Source organism: Tauraco erythrolophus, unplaced genomic scaffold (genome assembly GCF_009769465.1).
Source record: "Tauraco erythrolophus isolate bTauEry1 unplaced genomic scaffold, bTauEry1.pri scaffold_52_arrow_ctg1, whole genome shotgun sequence".
Classification (NCBI taxonomy): domain Eukaryota; kingdom Metazoa; phylum Chordata; class Aves; order Musophagiformes; family Musophagidae; genus Tauraco; species Tauraco erythrolophus.
In genome coordinates this window covers 323,288-339,944 of record NW_028238620.1, presented here as the reverse complement: position 1 = coordinate 339,944, position 16,657 = coordinate 323,288, and the positions used below count along the sequence as shown (strand labels likewise).

General features: G+C 71.5%; 4 protein-coding genes across 4 annotated transcripts in view; 2 read left to right on the top strand and 2 right to left on the bottom strand.

Moving 5' to 3' along the window:
* Positions 1-337: 337 nt before the first annotated feature.
* Positions 338-4,829, bottom strand: GPAA1 (glycosylphosphatidylinositol anchor attachment 1). The gene is given in 17 exon segments (XM_086630834.1): positions 338-483; positions 486-606; positions 1,299-1,347; positions 1,349-1,419; positions 1,495-1,734; positions 1,865-1,891; positions 1,979-2,132; positions 2,212-2,401; positions 2,928-3,144; positions 3,200-3,300; positions 4,062-4,096; positions 4,098-4,207; positions 4,284-4,318; positions 4,321-4,393; positions 4,469-4,554; positions 4,557-4,657; positions 4,756-4,829. Coding segments are annotated over 17 exon segments (1,830 nt in total).
* A 284-nt stretch (positions 4,830-5,113) lies between these two features.
* Positions 5,114-8,439, bottom strand: EXOSC4 (exosome component 4). The gene is given in 10 exon segments (XM_086630824.1): positions 5,114-5,155; positions 6,442-6,545; positions 6,548-6,693; positions 6,695-7,034; positions 7,037-7,075; positions 7,078-7,130; positions 7,950-8,015; positions 8,017-8,065; positions 8,068-8,128; positions 8,404-8,439. Coding segments are annotated over 10 exon segments (936 nt in total).
* Positions 8,438-14,420, top strand: OPLAH (5-oxoprolinase, ATP-hydrolysing). The gene is made up of 12 exons (XM_086630823.1): positions 8,438-8,609; positions 9,446-9,726; positions 10,323-10,436; positions 10,729-10,921; positions 11,049-11,210; positions 11,276-11,417; positions 11,625-11,692; positions 11,761-12,006; positions 12,129-12,240; positions 12,836-13,044; positions 13,144-13,279; positions 14,327-14,420. Exons 1-12 carry the CDS (start codon positions 8,438-8,440, stop codon positions 14,418-14,420), a joined length of 1,929 nt encoding a protein of 642 aa, XP_086486949.1.
* Positions 14,421-14,504: 84 nt separating this feature from the next.
* Positions 14,505-16,657, top strand: part of LOC147525889 (microtubule-actin cross-linking factor 1, isoforms 6/7-like) — a 7,970-nt gene continuing 5,817 nt past the window's right edge. The window contains exons 1-5 of the mRNA XM_086630822.1: positions 14,505-14,779; positions 15,223-15,371; positions 15,483-15,640; positions 15,714-15,814; positions 15,944-16,037. Coding sequence (XP_086486948.1) covers positions 14,505-14,779; positions 15,223-15,371; positions 15,483-15,640; positions 15,714-15,814; positions 15,944-16,037 — 777 coding nt within the window. The remainder of the gene's footprint in view (positions 14,780-15,222; positions 15,372-15,482; positions 15,641-15,713; positions 15,815-15,943; positions 16,038-16,657) is intronic.

Below are 16,657 nucleotides of genomic sequence, written 5' to 3'. Positions count from 1 at the left end.
CTGTCCGTGGGTCCATTTAGGGGTCCATCCATCCGTCGGTCCGTCTGGGGTCTGTCCGTCCATGGGTCTGTCTGTGGGTCCTTCCATCCGTGGGTCTGTCCATGGGTCCATCCATCCTGGGTCCATCTCGGTCCGGCCATGGGTCCGTCCGTCTGTGGGTCTATCCATGGGTCCATCTGGGGGTCCATCCATCCATGGGTCTGTCTGTGGGTCCATCCACCTGTGGGTCCATCTGTGGGTCCATCCAGCCATGGGTCTGTCTGTGGGTCCATCCGTGGGTCCGTCCGTGGGTCCGTCCATGGGTCCATCCATCTGTCCGTGGGTCCACCGTGCCCCCTCACTTCCAGAAGAGCACGTTCCAGAGCAGCAGCCAGGCGGGGTAGGCGCCGAGGGCGAGGAAGGGGAAGAGGAAGGAGCCGTAGAGGTGGTGCTGCAGCAGCCCCTCGGCCACGGCGCCCAGGAAGAGCTGCCAGCCCTCGCCGGCGACGCCGGCGCCTCCACCAGCTCCTGCTGCAGGAAGATGCCCAGCAGCAGCGTCACCGCCGGCGTCGCCAGCACCAGCAGTGCCGCCAGCAGCACCCTGTGGGAGAGGGGCACCGTCAGCAGCTGCTGCCGGGGGGGGAGCCCCCCGCCGACAGCCCCTCACCCTGGGGGGAGTCATCCCGGCATCCCCTGCCCCATCGTCCACTGGCATCGCCCCCCATCCTCCTGACATCCCTTCACCCCAGGGAGAGACCCTGGCGCCACCTGGCCCTGGGCAGAGCCCCCAGCATCCCCCCCACCCAGGAGAACCTCCCTGGCGTCCCCTGGCATCCCTCCACCCACCATCCCCCCAGAGAGAGCCCCCAGCACCCCCCTGGCATCCTCCTACCCCAAGCAGAGCCCCTGCAGTGCCCTCCAGCATCCCCCACCCCAGGAGAACCCCCCTGGTGCCCCTTGGCATTCTCCCACCCCCATCTCCTCAGGGAGAGCCCCCAGCACCCCCCCACCCTGGGAAGAGACACTGGTGTCCCTTCTGGCACCCCCTGCCTCAGGGAGAGCTTCCAGCACCCCACCCCAGGGAGACCCCACTCAGCCCCCCTCCAGCCCTGGGACAGCCCCCAGCAGCCCCCTGGCATCCCCCCACCCTCGGCAGAGCCCACCCAGTGCCCCCGGCATCCTCCCACTCCAGGCAGAGCCCCCCATGGTGCCCCCCTGGCAACCATCCCACCCCACGATCCCCCCAGGCACGCCCCCCAGCACAGAGGGCCTCCCCCCACCATGCGCGCTCACCGGGCCCATTGGGCTGGGACGGCGGCGGCGGCGGGCACCATGGTGGCAGCCAGGAGGAAGCCGAGGGAGAAGTGAGAGTGCCAAACAGCCCAACTGCAGCGCCAGGTACAGCAGTGCCAGCAGCTTCAGCGTCATCCAGCCCCGTCGCTGCCCGCCCCGCCAGCACCCTGCGTGGCACCGGCACCCTCAGCCCCGCGGTGGTGGTGGCGGCAGCGGCGGCACAGCGCCCCGGCGCCCCACTCCCCGAACCCCCTGGCACCTGTGGGTGTTGTGGGGCAGGGCCATGCCCGCCACGTAGATGGCGATGACGGTGAGCACCACGGCCTCCGACTCGGAGACTGGGAAGTGCTGGGTGGCCACGCGCTGCCCCAGCACCGGCAAGAAGTAGAGGGCAATGCCAGCGGCGTGGCAGATGAGCAGCGGCGGCACCAGCGCCAGCAGACCGGGACCGGGACGGGGCTCCTGCCGAAAGACGGGGCTTTAGAGGTGGGCGAGGCTGCGTGGGGAGGGGCAGGGGTGGGGAAGGGCCCGCACCTCCCCGGCAGCACCACGGTCGCCGTCCCAGAGCCGCTCGGCGTTGCCGGTCTCGCACTCTCAGCTTCATCCAGAGGTCCAGGGCGTGGGCACGGTCAGGAAAGGAGCGGGGCAGGGTCGGCCGCGCCCCTCGCCCACCCTCCCGACCCCTCCCCTCCGCCCAAAAGGATATCTTGAGGACGAGGACGAGGATGAGGAAGCCGAAGGCCGGCATGTAGACGCCGATGGAGACGAAGCGGGACAGGGAGGGCAGGAGGTAGAAGAAGTAGGACTGGTGCAGCCGCTCCAGCAGGTTGTTGAGCTTCCGAAACATGCCCTCCAGCGTCCTGCGGGCACCGGCACAGCGAGGAGCCGGGGCTGCGCCCCGGGACCCCCCCCAGGACACCCCCCTGGCCCCCTACTCACTTGCCCACGGTGGTCATGTCGTACTTGTACTGGCGGAAGCTGTTGATGCCGCGCAGGGTGACGGCCTCGATGCGGTAGCGCAGGAAGAGCCCATGGTCGCCGCGCGGCCGCCCCGACCGCCTGTGCCAGCACCATCACAGCAGCGTCTGCAGGCTGTGGGCATAGGCGGGCAGCGAGTCCCAGTCGAGCGCTGGAGCTGCGGGGAAGAGCCCGGTCACCCCACGCGTGGCGATGGCATCGCCAGGTGGCAAAGAGCTGTGGGATCACCGAGCCCAACCGCTGACCCAACGTGCCAACTCCACCGCTGTCCCCCAGCGCCACGTCTGTTAGATGCCCCCAGGGATGGTGACTCCACTGCCGCCCCGGGCAGCCCGTTCCAGCGCTCGGCAGCCATTTCGGGGAAGAAATTTCTCCTCATGTCATGGAATCATGGAATGGTTCCACCGTTCGCCCTTCTCCGGACACGCTCCGGCACCTCAGTGTCCTTCTCGGCGCGGGGGCCCAAACTGGACACGGGATCCGAGGAGCGACCCCCCCAGTGCCACGTCTGGGGGGACGATCCCTTCCCAGTGCCGCTGGCCGCACTGTTGCTGACAGGAGCCAGGATGCCCTTGGCCACCTGGGCACCGGCGAAGCTCCGGCACTGCGGGGCAGGAGCTCTCCCGCGGTGGCACCGGGCGCCCTGGGGGTCACCGCGGTGGGGGTCTGCCTGGCACGGCTCACCTTGCCCTGGATGGTGCAGAGCAGCCCGTTCTTCTGGCAGAAGGCGTGGAAGAGGTTGAGCAGGTCGAGGTTGGGCAGCTGCCCGTTGAGCCCCTCCACCGCCACGTCGAAGCTGGTCACCACGTCGCTGCTCAGCTCCAGCGAGATGGCTGCCTGGATGGCGCCGCCCGGCCCAGCGCGCCCGAGGACTGCACCCCTGCGGGCACCACACTGTGTCAGCGCTACGCCGGCGCCGCCGGACCCGCTGCCCGGGCTGCCGCCTCACGGTGACGTTGACGTCGTGGTAGGCCTCCAGCCAGGCCTCCATGCCCAGCAGGTCGTGCTCGTTCACCAGGAAGATGATGTCCTTCGCCCAGTAGATCTGGCCTGGAGGCAATGGGGCAGATGTGGCAGCGCGGTTCCTGCCCTGGCAAAGCCTGGCACAGCCGTGGTGGAGCCCAGTCCCTGCCCCAGCACAGCCTCGACGCCTGGCACAGACCCTGCAGAGCCCAGTCCCTGCCCTGGCAGAGCCCAGCACAGCCCTGGCAAACCCTGGCACAGCCTCCACAGAACCAAGCCCCTGCCCTGGCAAAGCCTGGCACAGCCTCGGCAGAGCCGTCCCCTGCCCTAGCAAAACCCAGCACAGCCTCGGCAGAGCCCAGCACGGTCCCGGCAAACCCTGGCACAGCCCCCGCAGAGCCAAGCCCCTGCCCTGGCAGAGCCTGGCACAGCCTCGGCACAGCCCCCGCAGAGCCAAGTCCCTGCCCTGGCAAGCCTGGCACAGCCTCAGCACAGTCCTTGCCCTAGCACAGCCCTGGCACAGCCTCGGCAGAGCCCGGCACAGCCCCCGCAGAGCCCAGTCCCTGCCCTGGCAAAGCCTGGCACAGCCCCGGCAGAGCCCAGTCCCTGCCCTGGCAAAGCCTGGCACAGTCTCAGCAGAGCCTGGCACAACCCCCATAGGACTGGCTCCCCGCGTTGCTGCCCAAAAAAGCCCCCAGGCCAGCAGGCACCCACCCTCATGTCCCTGCTGGGTAAGGACCTGCCCCACAGCGGGCACGGGGACACTCACCACCCCAGGGGACCCGCTGGGCATTGCCCCATGGCCTCAGAGCCCCCCAAGGCGGGTGCCAAGCGCCCCCGGGACTCACCGCGGAAGTAGGAGGCGAGTGCCAGCATCAGCCCACGGCCTGGTGTTGTGGGGCCCCTCGCTGCAGGGCACGCTCAGCACCAGCGCCTCGGTGCTGGCAGCACGCGGCGCCCGCAGGATGCCATACACATTCGTGCCCTTCACCATCTGCCAAGAGGAGGAGGGGGTCGCGTTGGGGGGGGTGCCCTTTGCTGGGACCCCTCCCCAGGGCGGGGGCACGCACATATCGCTCGCGGGCCTCATCCGGGAAGGGCAGGTGCGGGCGAAGGGCTGCCGGTGCACCTCCAGCCCCAGGTGCCACATGGTCTTCTCCAGCCACGCCACCGGCATGCCCTGCGGAGCACGAGAGGTGGCATGGACCCCCCTCAAACAAAAAACCCTGCTCGGGGGGGGCACCTCTGCCCACACCGGCTCTCACCCCGCTTTCTTCTTGTGCCCGGCGAACTCGCGGGCGTAGGAGAGCGCACCGCTCGCCAGGAGGAACTGCTCCTCCCCATGGTGGAGCCCATGGCGTTCTCCGACATGTAGGTGCGCGGTGCCAGGGGTGGGAATGCCACGGCCAGGAACCAGCCCAGCCCCGCCACGTAGCTCAGGGCGCTGTGGGGGCACGGCGGGGGTCAGGGTGGGGTGGCGGCAGGGGGGTCGCACCCCACGCAGCACCCCCCTGCCCGCCCATGGCTGCCCCTGGCACTCACCAGAGCGGCGTGTTGAGGCGCAGCACCAGGCGGGAGAGTGCTCGCCGGCAGTGGGGGTCCGACAGCAGCCCCATGGCGCGGCGGGGGCTGGGGGGAGGACGGGGCCCCCAGTGGCACTGGGTGGGGGGCAGCCCCACGGACACCCCTGGCCCAGGGCTGCCCACGGACCCACCGGGCCGCTCCGGGCACCCACGGCCACCATGTACCCCCTGGGCACCCAGGTGCCCCCTCCTGCCCCACACCCCCCCCCAGCCCCTTATCCGCCCCAGCCCTCTCCCTGCCCACAGACCCCCCACTGCCCCGTCCCCCCCACACCTCCCCCACAGACCTCCCCCGCCCCACATCCCCCCCCCACCCCTTACCCGCCCCACAGCCCCCGCACCCCGCCCACAGCCCCTCCCTGCCCCACACCCCCCCAGCACCGTCCCCGCCCCACACCCCCCTAACTCCCCCCCACGGCCCCCAACCCGCCCACACCCACCCGAGGCCCCGGGACCCCCAAACCCCCGGGATCCCCGGTCCCCCCCCCAACCTCGGTCGCGCCGCCCGCACAGGCCGCTCAATCGCGCGCGGAACGCGGCAGCCCGAGGGGCGGAGCCCAGAGACATCGATGGGCACCGCCCGGCCGCTCTGCGCATGCGCGGGGGCGGGGCGGGCGGGCTGAGGGCGGGGGGGCGGGTGCAAAGGGGGTGAGTGTGCAACGGGGTGAGTGTGCAACGGGGGGCGGTGTTGCAGGGGGTGAGTGTGCAACGGGGGTGAGTGTGCAAGGGGGGCGAGTGGCAGGGGGTGAGTGTGCAACGGGGGTGATGTGCAATGGGGCAAGTGTGCAGGGGGGTGAGTGTGCAACGGGGGTGAGTGTGCAAGGGGGGCAAGTGTGCAGGGGAGGTGAGTATGCAACGGGGCTGAGTGTGCAACGGGGGCGATGTGCAACAGGGGGTGAGTGTGCAAGGAGGGTGAGTGTGCAAGGGAGTGAGTGTGCAACGGGGGGCGAGTGTGCAAGGGGGGGCGAGTGTGCAACAGGGGGCGCGAGAGCAGCCGAGCCGTGTGTGCAAGGGCCCATGTGCAAGGGGGGGCTGTGCGGGGCCCCAACCCCCTTGTGCTGTGCGTACTGTGCGGGCACCGCGGCGCTGGGGTCTGGCGCCCACCGGCACCACGGGGTGAGTCGGAGACCCGGGCACCAGCACGTGCCAAGGGAAGCGGCACGGCACGGCGTAGCACGGCACACAGTGTGGCACAGTATGGCACACAGCATGGCACATGGTGCAGCACAGTATGGCACACGGCACGGGGCACGGTGCAGCACACAGTGCGGCACAGTACAGCGCATGGCACAGCATAGCACGGCACATGGCATGGCACGTGGCACGGTGCACAGCGTGGACAGTACCGGACCACACGCACAGTGCACGGCACATGTCGCGGCACAGTATGGCACACAGCATGGCACATGACACGGTGCACGGTGCGGCACAGTACAGCACACGGCACAGTGCACGGTACGGTACAGCACAGGGCACAGTATGGCACATGGCACAGTGCACGGCACACAGCGTGGCACAGTATGGCATATGGCATGGCACAGTGCGCAGCACAGTACAGCACGGTGCACGACACGGCACAGTATGGCACACAGCGCGGCACAGTACGGCACACGGCACAGGGCACACGGCACCAGAGCTTTATTACCACGACGCTCAGGTTGGCACTGCCCCCCTCCCGGCAGCGCCGCTGCCGCTCAGTCCCCAGCAGCGCGGTGACCTCCCGCAGCCGCTCGCGCACCACGCGGTCAGCACGGCGTGCAGCGCGCGGCACGCCTGCCCGGCCGCCTCCAGCGCCGGCTCCAGCCGCTCCTGGTGCAGGCGGGCGCTGAGCTGCAGCAGCGCGATCTGCCCCGACGCCGGCAGCAGCGCCAGCGCCAGCCGCGGCCCCCCGGCCGCCCTCGGCGGCGCTCAGGTCCGCCAGCGGCGTGTCCCACCATGCCGGCCGCGCCGGCGACACGTAGTCGCGCATGGGGATGCCGGCGTCCATCACCGCCAGCGTGGCCGCGTTGACGCAGGCGCAGTAGTTGCCGCCGTCGGCTTGCAGGATCTGCGGTGGCGGCGGCGGCGGGTCAGCGGCCGCGCCGGGACCCCGGCGCGCACGTGCCCGCCGCGTGCCGTCACCTGGACGAATGTCGATCTGGTAGCGCGGGTAGAGCTGGGTGAGGATGGCGGCCTCGAAGGTCTGCTGGAGCAGCAGTGCCAGCTCGCCCGCCTGCCGGTCGCCGTGCGGCCGCCGCCCCGCTCGCTGGTGCCGAAGGTGGCCACGCTGTACTGGCATTCACCAGCGCCCGGTCCGGCAGCGCCCGGCTGCGGGCACCGCGCATCTCGGGGGGAAGCGCACGGGCCGGGGCCAGGGGGTGGAGGCCACCGGCCCGGGGATCTGGGACCAGGGGGGGACAGACTGGGAGAATGGGGAAACAGAGGGGACTGGGGGGGAGCAGAGGGGACTGGGGGGGGAAATAGAGGGACTGGCGGGGAATGAAGGGGACTGGGGGGGAGCGGAGGGGACAGGAGGGAACGGGGGGGACTGGGGGGGAATAGAGGGGACTGGGGGGGAATGAAGGGACTGGGGGGAGCAGAGGGGACAGGAGGGAACGGGGGGGACTGGGGGGGAATAGAGGGGACTGGGGGGGAATGAAGGGGACTGGGGGGGGAGCAGGGGGACAGGAGGGAACGGGGGGGACTGGGGGGGAATAGAGGGGACTGGGGGGGGAATGAAGGGGACTGGGGGAGCAGAGGGGACAGGAGGGAACGGGGGGTCTGGGGGGGAATAGAGGGGACTGGGGGGGGGAACAGACGGGACTGGGGGGGAATAAGGGGACTGGGGGGGAATGGAGGGGACTGGGGGGGGCAATAGGGGGGACTGGGGGAGAATGGAGGGGACTGGGGGAGAATGGAGGGGACTGGCGGGGAATGGAAGGGATTGGGGGTGAATGGAGGGGAGTGGGGGAATGGAGGGACTGGGGGGAATGGAGGGGACTGGGGGGGGAATGGAAGGGACTGGGGGGGAATGGAGGGACTGGGGGAAATGGAGGACTGGGGGGGGAACGGGGGGGGAAGGGAGGCCCGAGGGGGGGAACGGAGCGCCCGGGGAGCGGAAGGCCCGGGGCACGGCGCGCCCGTGCCGGTGCCGCCGCCGCTCACCTCGTGCGGCCGTACACCACGGCCAGCGCCTTGGTGTGGCCCTGCTCGATAGGCCGAGCGTCGGCCGCGCGAACCGCCCATGCGGGCGCGGACCTTGCGCAGCTCGGCGGGCCGGCGCCCGTCCCCCGGTACCCCTCGTCCGACAGCAGCTCCGCCGCCGCATCCTGCGCGCCCCGCGCCGCGCCGCACTACAACTCCCGGCGTGCCCCGCGCGGACGACTACAACTCCCGGCGTGCCCCGCGCGCGCGTGCGGGGGAGGGGGGGTTGCCACGGGGAGCGTCCCACCCGCCGCGCGTCAGCCACGCCCCCCCGGAGACTCCGCCCCCTCCGAGGCCACGCCCCCTCAGAGACACCGCCCCCCGCCGAGCCACGCCCCCCCCCGCGGGGCCGGTGCTCCGCGCTGCCGGCGGGAGCGGCGGCGGGAGCCGGGCCGTACCGAGCCGTTCCGAGCCGTTTCCGAGCCGTTCCGAGCCGTCCGGTGCCGTCCGGTCCCGCCATGGCAGCGGCGTCGGGTCCCCGCGGGTTCCAGTTCGCCATCGACCGCGGCGGCACCTTCACCGACGTCTTCCCGCTGCCCCGGCGGCCGCGTCCGCGTCCTCAAGCTGCTCTCCGAGGATCCCGGCTACCCGGACGCCCCCACCGAGGGCATCCGCCGCGTCCTGCAGGAGGTGCGGCCGTCGGACCCCCCCGGGACCCCCCGGACCCTCCCCTGAGACCTTTCCCCGGTGACACCCCGAAACCCGTCCCGGGACCCCCCCACCCCTCCCGGACACCCTCCAGGACCACGCTCCGGGATCCTCCTCGGAACATCCCCCCAGACTCTCCCGGGACCTCCCCCCCGGGACCCCCCCCCATGTGATCCCCCTCGAAACCCCCCCCGGGACACCCACCGGGATCCTCCCGCCGAGAATCCCCCAGGGACCCCCTCCAACACCCTCTCCCCAGGACCACCCCCCCGGCACCCTCTCCTTCCCCCCCCCAGACTCTCCCAGGAACTCTCACCCGGCACCCTCCCAAGAACCCCCTGGGTCTCCTCCGGGAACACCCCCACCGGGAGATCCCCCCGGGACCGTCCTCTGGGACCCCCCCGGGACCCCCCCCAACACCTCTCTGGGACTCTCTCGAGCCCCCCCGGCACCCCCCCAGGAGCTCCCCAGGACCCTTCCTCAGAGAGCCTGGCATCTCCTCCACCTCCCCACTGGGACCCCCCCAGGACCCCCCCCCCCTGTGGGACCCCCCTTCAGGACCCCATCCCGGAGACCCCCCCAGGACCGTCCCCCCAAGACCTTCCCCCTGGCATCTCATCCCAGGAACCCACCCCATACTTCCCCAGGACCCCCCCCGGACTCCACCAGGACCTCCCCAAGACCCCCGTGCCCCAGCCCCCCATGCACGCCCCATCCCTGGGCTGTGCCCAGCCAGTGCCAGCCCCACCCCGGTGCCCCCTCCCAGGGCTGGGGCAGCCTGGTCTGGTCCGGACCCCCCTCCCTCCACCCTGTGCCAGGAGGGACGGGCAGAGGGTCCACGGTGGAGCCGTGGGGGGCTGAGGGTCCGCGGTGGGACCATGGGGGCCAAGGGTCCGTGGTGGGTGGTGGGCTGAGGCCGGGGTGCCGGCAGGAGAGCGGGGTGCCGGTGCCGCGGGATCAGCCCCTGGACGCCTCCGGCATCGAGTGGATCCGCATGGGCACCACGGTGGCCACCAACGCGCTGCTGGAGCGCCGGGGCGAGCGCCTGGCACTGCTCGTCACCCGCGGCTTCCGCGACCTCCTCCACATCGGCAGCCAGGCTCGACCCACATCTTTGACCTGGTGAGGCCCGGCACCGCCGGTGTGCCGGCACCGGCGCGGGTTGGGGTGCCACGTCCCTGGGACCCGCGGCGTCCAGGCTCAGGGTGCCACATGCCCGTGTTCCGTGCTCTCCGGGCTCGGGCAGCCCATCCCCGTGACCCCGCCGCCTGGAACCGGGCAGGCACGTCCCCATGACCGGCACGTCCCCGTGACGGGCACTGTCCGGGCTCGGGTCAGCGCGTCCCCACGTGACCCCCGCTGCCCGCGCTGGGGCTGGCACGTCCCCGTGACCGGCACCGTTCCGGCTCAGCGCAGCGCGTCCCCGCGCGACCCCCCGCCGTCCCGCCCCCGGTGGGGCCCGCGCGTCCTCTGCCCGGCGCGGACGTCCTTGGCGGCAGCAGGAAGTCCCCGGATCGCGGTGCCGCGTCCCGTGAGCGCCGCTGGGTCCCCGCCACGGCCCCGTGCCAGCATGGCCCCGCGCCAGCGCCCGCGTGCCACCACGGCCAGCGCGACCAGCGGCCGCCGCGGCGCGGCGAGCGTGGCGGGGTGTCCGCCGGCGGCTCCCCCCTGACGGTGCCATCCCCCCTGGCGCAGGAGGTGGCAGTGCCAGAGGTGCTGTACGAGGAGGTGATCGAGGTGGACGAGCGGCTCATCCCGCACCAGCCCTCTGCCGCCTCCCTGGCACCGAGACCCTCCCGGTGCTTGAAGGTGGGGACCCCACCGCGGGGGGAACCGGGGCTGGCAGCGGTGGACACCCCCTGACCCCCCGTCCCCGGCTGTCCCCAGGCTCCACCGGGGCGTCCCTGCTGGTGCAGCGGCCGCTGGAGCTGTCGGCGCTCGGCGGGAGCTGGAAGGGGTGCTGGCACGCGGCATCCGCAGCCTGGCCGTGCTGCTGCTCCACTCCTACGCGTGAGTCGCGGTGCGGTGGGACCCCGGGGTGGGGGGACGCGTGGCTGGACACCCCCCCCCAGTGCCCGACGCCGTGCCCGCTCTGCCCCAGCTGGCCCGGCCACGAGGACAGGTCGGGGCGCTGGCGCGGGAGCTGGGTTTCCGGCACGTCTCGCTCTCATCGGCGGTGGCGGGCATGGTGCGGGCGGTGCCGCGGGGGTACACGGCCTGCGCCGATGCCTACCTCACCCCCTGCATCCACCGCTACCTGGAGAGCTTCCGCGCGGCTTTGCCCACCAGCTGCGGTGAGTGGGGCCACCGGGACCCCCACGCCGGTGCCCGTTCCGCTGGGAACGCCCCTGGCAGTGCCCGTGCCGCCGGGACCCGCCGTGGGTGCCCGTTGCGCCGGGACCCTCACCCGCGGCCCCGCAGGAGGTGCCGGTGCTGTCATGCGCTCGGACGGGGGGCTCACCCCCATGGAGCAGTTCAGCGGTGCCCGCGCCATCCTCTCCGGCCCCGCCGGCGGCGTGGTGGGCTACGCCATGACCACCTACCGGCGCGAGGACGGGCAGCCCGTCATCGGCTTCGATGGAGGTGAGCGGGGCCGCGGTGGGGGGGCCGGGGCGGGGGTCCGGCCGGGGCTGAGCCGCCCTCCCCAGGCACCTCGACGGACGTCAGCCGCTACGCCGGCGAGTACGAGCACGTCTTCGAGGCCAGCACCGCCGGCGTCAGCATCCAGGCGCCGCAGCTCGACATTAACACGTGGCGGCCGGCGGCGGCTCCCGCCTCTTCTTCAGGTGGGTGGGGGTCCCGTGGCCGTGGGTGCCCGGGCAGGGCACGGCGAGGCTCGACGCAGCGCGGGTCCGGCTCAGCCGCGGCACGGCGGCACCGCCGGGACCCCCTGCTCGCGGGGCAAGGCACAGCGAGGCTTGGCAGCCCGGGTCTGGCTCAGCCGCGGCACGGCGGCACCGCCGGGACCCTCCTGCTCCCCCAGCGTCTCCCCTCCAGGTCCGGGCTCTTCGTGGTCGGCCCCGAGTCGGCGGGTGCCCACCCCGGCCCCGCCTGCTACCGCAAAGGTGAGTGGCCGCGGCACCGGCGGGTTCCGCGCCGTGGTGCCGCGCTCACCGTCCCCGTCCCGGCGCAGGGGGTCCGCTGACCGTCACCGATGCCAACCTCTGCCTGGGCCGCCTGCTCCCCGACTACTTCCCGCACATCTTCGGGCCGGGCGAGGACCAGCCGCTGTGCCGGGAGACGGCGGCGCGGGCGTTCCGGGAGCTGGCCACCAGCATCGACGCCTTCATGGCCGACGCCGACGCCGGCACCGGCACCCGCCAGCCACTCTCGGTGGAGGAGGTGGCCATGGGCTTCGTGCGGGTGGCCAACGAGGCCAGTGCCGCCCCATCCGCGCTGACGCAGGTCGGGGGACCCCGGGGGAGGTTTTGGGGGGGGGGGGGCCAGGGTGGGTGCCCGGCACCGGCGTCACCCCCCCATGTGTGTGTCCCCCCCCACCAGGCCGGGGCCACGACACCGCCCGGCACGTGCTGGCGTGTTTCGGGGGCGCGGGGGGGCAGCACGCCTGCGCCATCGCCCGCACCCTGGGCATGAGCAGGGTCTTCATCCACAAGTAGGTGGACGGGTGGGGGGGCGTCTGCGGGGATCTCCCCCTCTGCCGGTGCTGCCGGATCGGGGTGGGGGAGATGGTCCTGCTGGGGCAGGGGGGCACCTGGGGGTGTCGGGGTGCTGCCGGTTCCTGGGGGGGGGGGGGGTGGGCCTGGACCCCCCCGAGGTGAATGTGTTGGGTTTGGGGGTGCCCAGGGTCCCAGGTGAGTGCATGGGGTTTGGGGGTGCCCCTGTCCCTGCATGGGTGCATGGGTTTGGGGGGTGCCCAGCCCCAGCTGGATGCATTTGGGTGCCCAGGTCCCCAGGAGGTGTGGGGTTTGGGGGGTGCCCAGCCCCCCAGGTGGATACATTTGGGGTGCCCAGGTCCCCAGGAGGGTTTGGGGGGTGCCCAGCCCCCAGGGGATGCCTTTCAGGATGCCCCTGTCCCTAGGTGGGTTCGTGGGTTTGGGGGTGCCCTCATCCCCCAGATGCACTCGGGGGTGCTGCGGTGCCCATGCGCTGTGCTGGATTTTTGGGTGCCCTGGCGCCCCGGCGCGGGGGTTGGTTGGGTCCAGGGGCACCCCGGGGTCCTGCACTGGGTTTCGGGGGTCCCTGGGCAGCGGGGGGCACGCGGCAGCGGCGCGGGTGGGCATCGCGCAGTACAGCGGGATCCTGTCGGCGTACGGGCTGGCGCTGGCGGACGTGGTGCACGAGGCGCAGACCCCCTGTGCCCTCCGCTACGAACCCGCCGCCTTCCCGCGCCTGGACGGCCGCATCGCCGCGCTGGAGCGGGAGTGCCAGGACGCGCTGCGGGCACAGGGCTTCGCCGGTGAGCCGCCGCGCTGGGACGTGCCGGGATGCGCCGGAGCGAGGGACGGGGAGCCCGGGCAGCCGCCGGCGTCGCCCCGCTGACGGGGTGGCCCCGCAGGGAGCAATCCGCACGGAAGCGTTCCTGCACCTGCGCTACGAGGCACCGACTGCGCCCTGATGTGCTCGGCCAAGGGCCACCCGCCCACGCCGCACTCCTGCCGCGCCGGGGACTTCCATGCCGCCTTCACCAGCCGGTCCGTCCCGGTGATGCCGTCCGCGTCCCGGTGTTGCCGGCCCTGTCTCGGTGCTGCCGTCCCCATCCGAGCGCCGTGATCCCCGTTCCAGTGCCACAGTCCTCACCCCAGTGCCACGATCCTCGTCCTGGTGCCGTGATCCCCCACCCAGCGCCCTGATCCCCATCCAGCACCGTGATCCCCATCCCGGTGCTACAATCACCGTTGTGGCACTATGATCCCCATCCTGGCACCGCCATCCCAATCCTGGTGCCATGATCCCTGTCCTGGCGCTGCAATCCCTGTGCCAGCACTGTGATCTCCCATCCCGGCGCTGTGATCCCCATCTGGCACTGTGATCCCCATCCCGGCACCACAATCACCATCCTGGCACTGCAGTCCTTGTCCTGGCACTGTGATCCCACATCCCGGTGCTGTGATCCCCATCTGGCACCATGATCTCCGTCCCAGTGCCATGATCCCCCTCCCAGCACCATGATCCTTGTCTTGGTGTTGCAACCTCTGGTCTGGCACTGTGATCCCCCATCCTGGTGCCACGATCTCCCATCCCAGTGCCACAATCCCCATCCTGGCACTGTGATCCCCATCCTGGCACTGTGAAGCTCCATCATGGTCCCATGATCCCTCTTCCCAGCACCACAATCCCCATCCTGGCACCACGATCCCTGTCCTGGCACTGCCATCCCTGTCCCAGCACTGTGATCCCCATCCAGCACGTGATCCCATCCAGCACTGTGATCCTCCTGGTGCTACTGCCCCTATCCTGGCACTGCGATCCCCATCCCAGTGCCACATCCACATCCCAGCACCACGATCCCTATCCTGGCACTGCCATCCCTGTCCCAGCACTGTGATCTCCTGTCCCAGTGCCACGATCCCATCCTGGCACCGCGATCCCCCATCCCGGCACCCCAATCCCCGTTCTCGTGCCGTGACCTCCCCATGCCGGCACCGCAATCCCCTCCCGGCACTGCCTGCCGTGCTGGGGGTAGCCAGGGGTCTCGGGGTGCCCCCTCCCCACAGCCGGTGCCCGCTCCCGCCCCGCAGGTACATGGCAGAGTTCGGCTTCACCATCCCCGACCGGCCGGTATGGTGGACGACGTGCGGTGCGCGGCACCGGCAGCAGCGGCATCAGCTGTGAGACCCCCCGCCCCCAGCGGGAAACCGCCCGCGTGGAGACGGTGAGGACGAGGGGGGGGTCTGGGGGTGCCGGGGGTCCCGAGGGATGGGGGGTGACCCAGGCAGGGTCCTCGCAGGACGCGTGCTACTTCGAGGAGGGTACCTGGAGACGCCGGTGTTCCTGCTGGAGGAGCTGGCCTGCGACCACGCCGTGCCCGGCCCCGCCATCATCATCGACAAGAACAGGTCGGGGCCCCGGGCGGCTGCTGGGGCCCTGGGGGGCTTGTGGGACCCCAAGGAGCTGATGGGACCCCAGGGAGCTGGTGGAGACCCTGAGGAGCTGGTGGGACCCCAAGAAGCTGGTGGGACTCCAAGGAGCTGGTGGGACCCAGGGAGCTGGTGGAGACCCTGAGGAGCTGGTGGGGACCCCAGGAGTTGGTGGGACCCCAGGGAGCTGGTGGAGACCCTGAGGAGCTGGTGGATCCCAGGGAGCTGGTGGGAACCCTGAGGAGCTGGTGGGACCCCAGGGAGTTGGTGGGACCCCAGGGAGCTGGTGGAGACCCTGAGGAGCTGGTGGGATCCCAGGGAGCTGGTGGGAACCCTGAGGAGCTGGTGGGACCTCAAGGAGCTGGTGGGAACCCAAGGAGTTGATGGAACCCAGGGAGCTCATGGGACCCTGGGAGCTGGTGGGAACCCTGAGAGTTGGTGGGACCTCAAGGAGCTGGTGGGAACCCAAGGAGCTGATGGGACCCTGGGGAGCTGATGGGGACCCCGTGGAGCCCCACACGCCTCCATCTCCCGATGCCACCACTTTCCTCCCGCAGCACCATCGTGGTGGCCGGGCTGCACCGCCAGCCTCACCCGCTTCGGCGACATCTCATCGCGGTGGGCTCGGGCCCCCCGCGCCCCGTCGGCCCCCAGCTCGACGCCGTCCAGCTCTCCATCTTCTCCCACCGCTTCATGAGCATCGCAGGTGGGGAGGGGAGCCGGGGGCCGGGTGGGGCTTCGCCGGGGCCGCCGTCTGGCCGCCCCCCAACCGTGTCCCCTCCTGAGGGTCCGCCGTGCCCCGTCCCACCCCCCGCAGAGCAGATGGGCCGGATCCTGCAGCGCACGGCCATCTCCACCAACATCAAGAGCGGCTGGACTTCTCGTGCGCGCTCTTCGGGCCGGACGGGGGCTGGTGTCCAACGCCCCCCACATCCCGTCCACCTGGGTGCCATGCAGGAGACCGTCCAGTTCCAGGTAGGAGGTCCCTGGGGGACCCCCGCCCCGCCGTGGGGACCCCCTGGCTCACGCCGTCGCGGTGCCGCCGCAGATCCGCAGCCTCGGTGAGGACCTGCGGGAGGGGGACGTCATCCTGAGCAACCACCCTGCGCGGGGGGCAGCCACCTGCCCGACCTCACCGTCATCACCCCGGTGAGTGCGGACCCCCGCCGGGGGCACGGGGTGCCCACCCTCCTCCCCCGGCACCGGGGCACCAGCGCCGGGCTCTCCCTCCGCAGGTCTTCTGGCCGGGCGTCCCAAGCCCGTCTTCTTCGTGGCCAGCCGCGGGCCCCCCGACATCGGGGGCATCACCCCCGGCTCCATGCCCCCCCACTCCAAGGCGCTGCAGGAGGAGGGCCGTCTTCGTCTCCTTCAAGCTGGTGAAGGACGGCGTCTTCCAGGAGGAGGGTGGGTCTGTGCTGGGACGGCGGGGACGCGGTGGGGCATCGGGGACGTGGTGGGGACATCGGGGTGGTGTGGGACATCGGGGATGCAGTGTGGACCATGGGGATGGGGGGACCGGTGGGAACGGTGGGGAGATGGTGGGGACATAGTGGGGGTGATGAGGACACAGTGGGGACAGTGGGGATGTGGTGGAGACATGATGGGGACACTGGGGTGTGATGGGACAGTGGGGATGTGGTGTGGGCATGGTGGGGATGGCAGAGACGTGGTGAGGGTGGAGTGGACACGGTGGGGATGTGGTGGAGATGGAAGGGACACGGTGGGGATGATGTAGAGACACAGTGAGGAAGGCACACAGAGGGATGTGGTGAAATGTGGTAGAGATGGTGGGCTGTGGTGGGGATGCAGAGACGTGGTGAGGATGGAAGGGACCCGGTGAGATGGAAGGGACCTGGTGGGGATGTGGTGGGGATGAAGGGACATGGTGGGATGCGTGGGGATGGAAGGGACCGGTGGGATGCGGTGGGGATGCGGTGAGGATGGAATGGACCTGGTGGGGATGCTGTGGGGGAAGGGACCTGGTGTGGGATG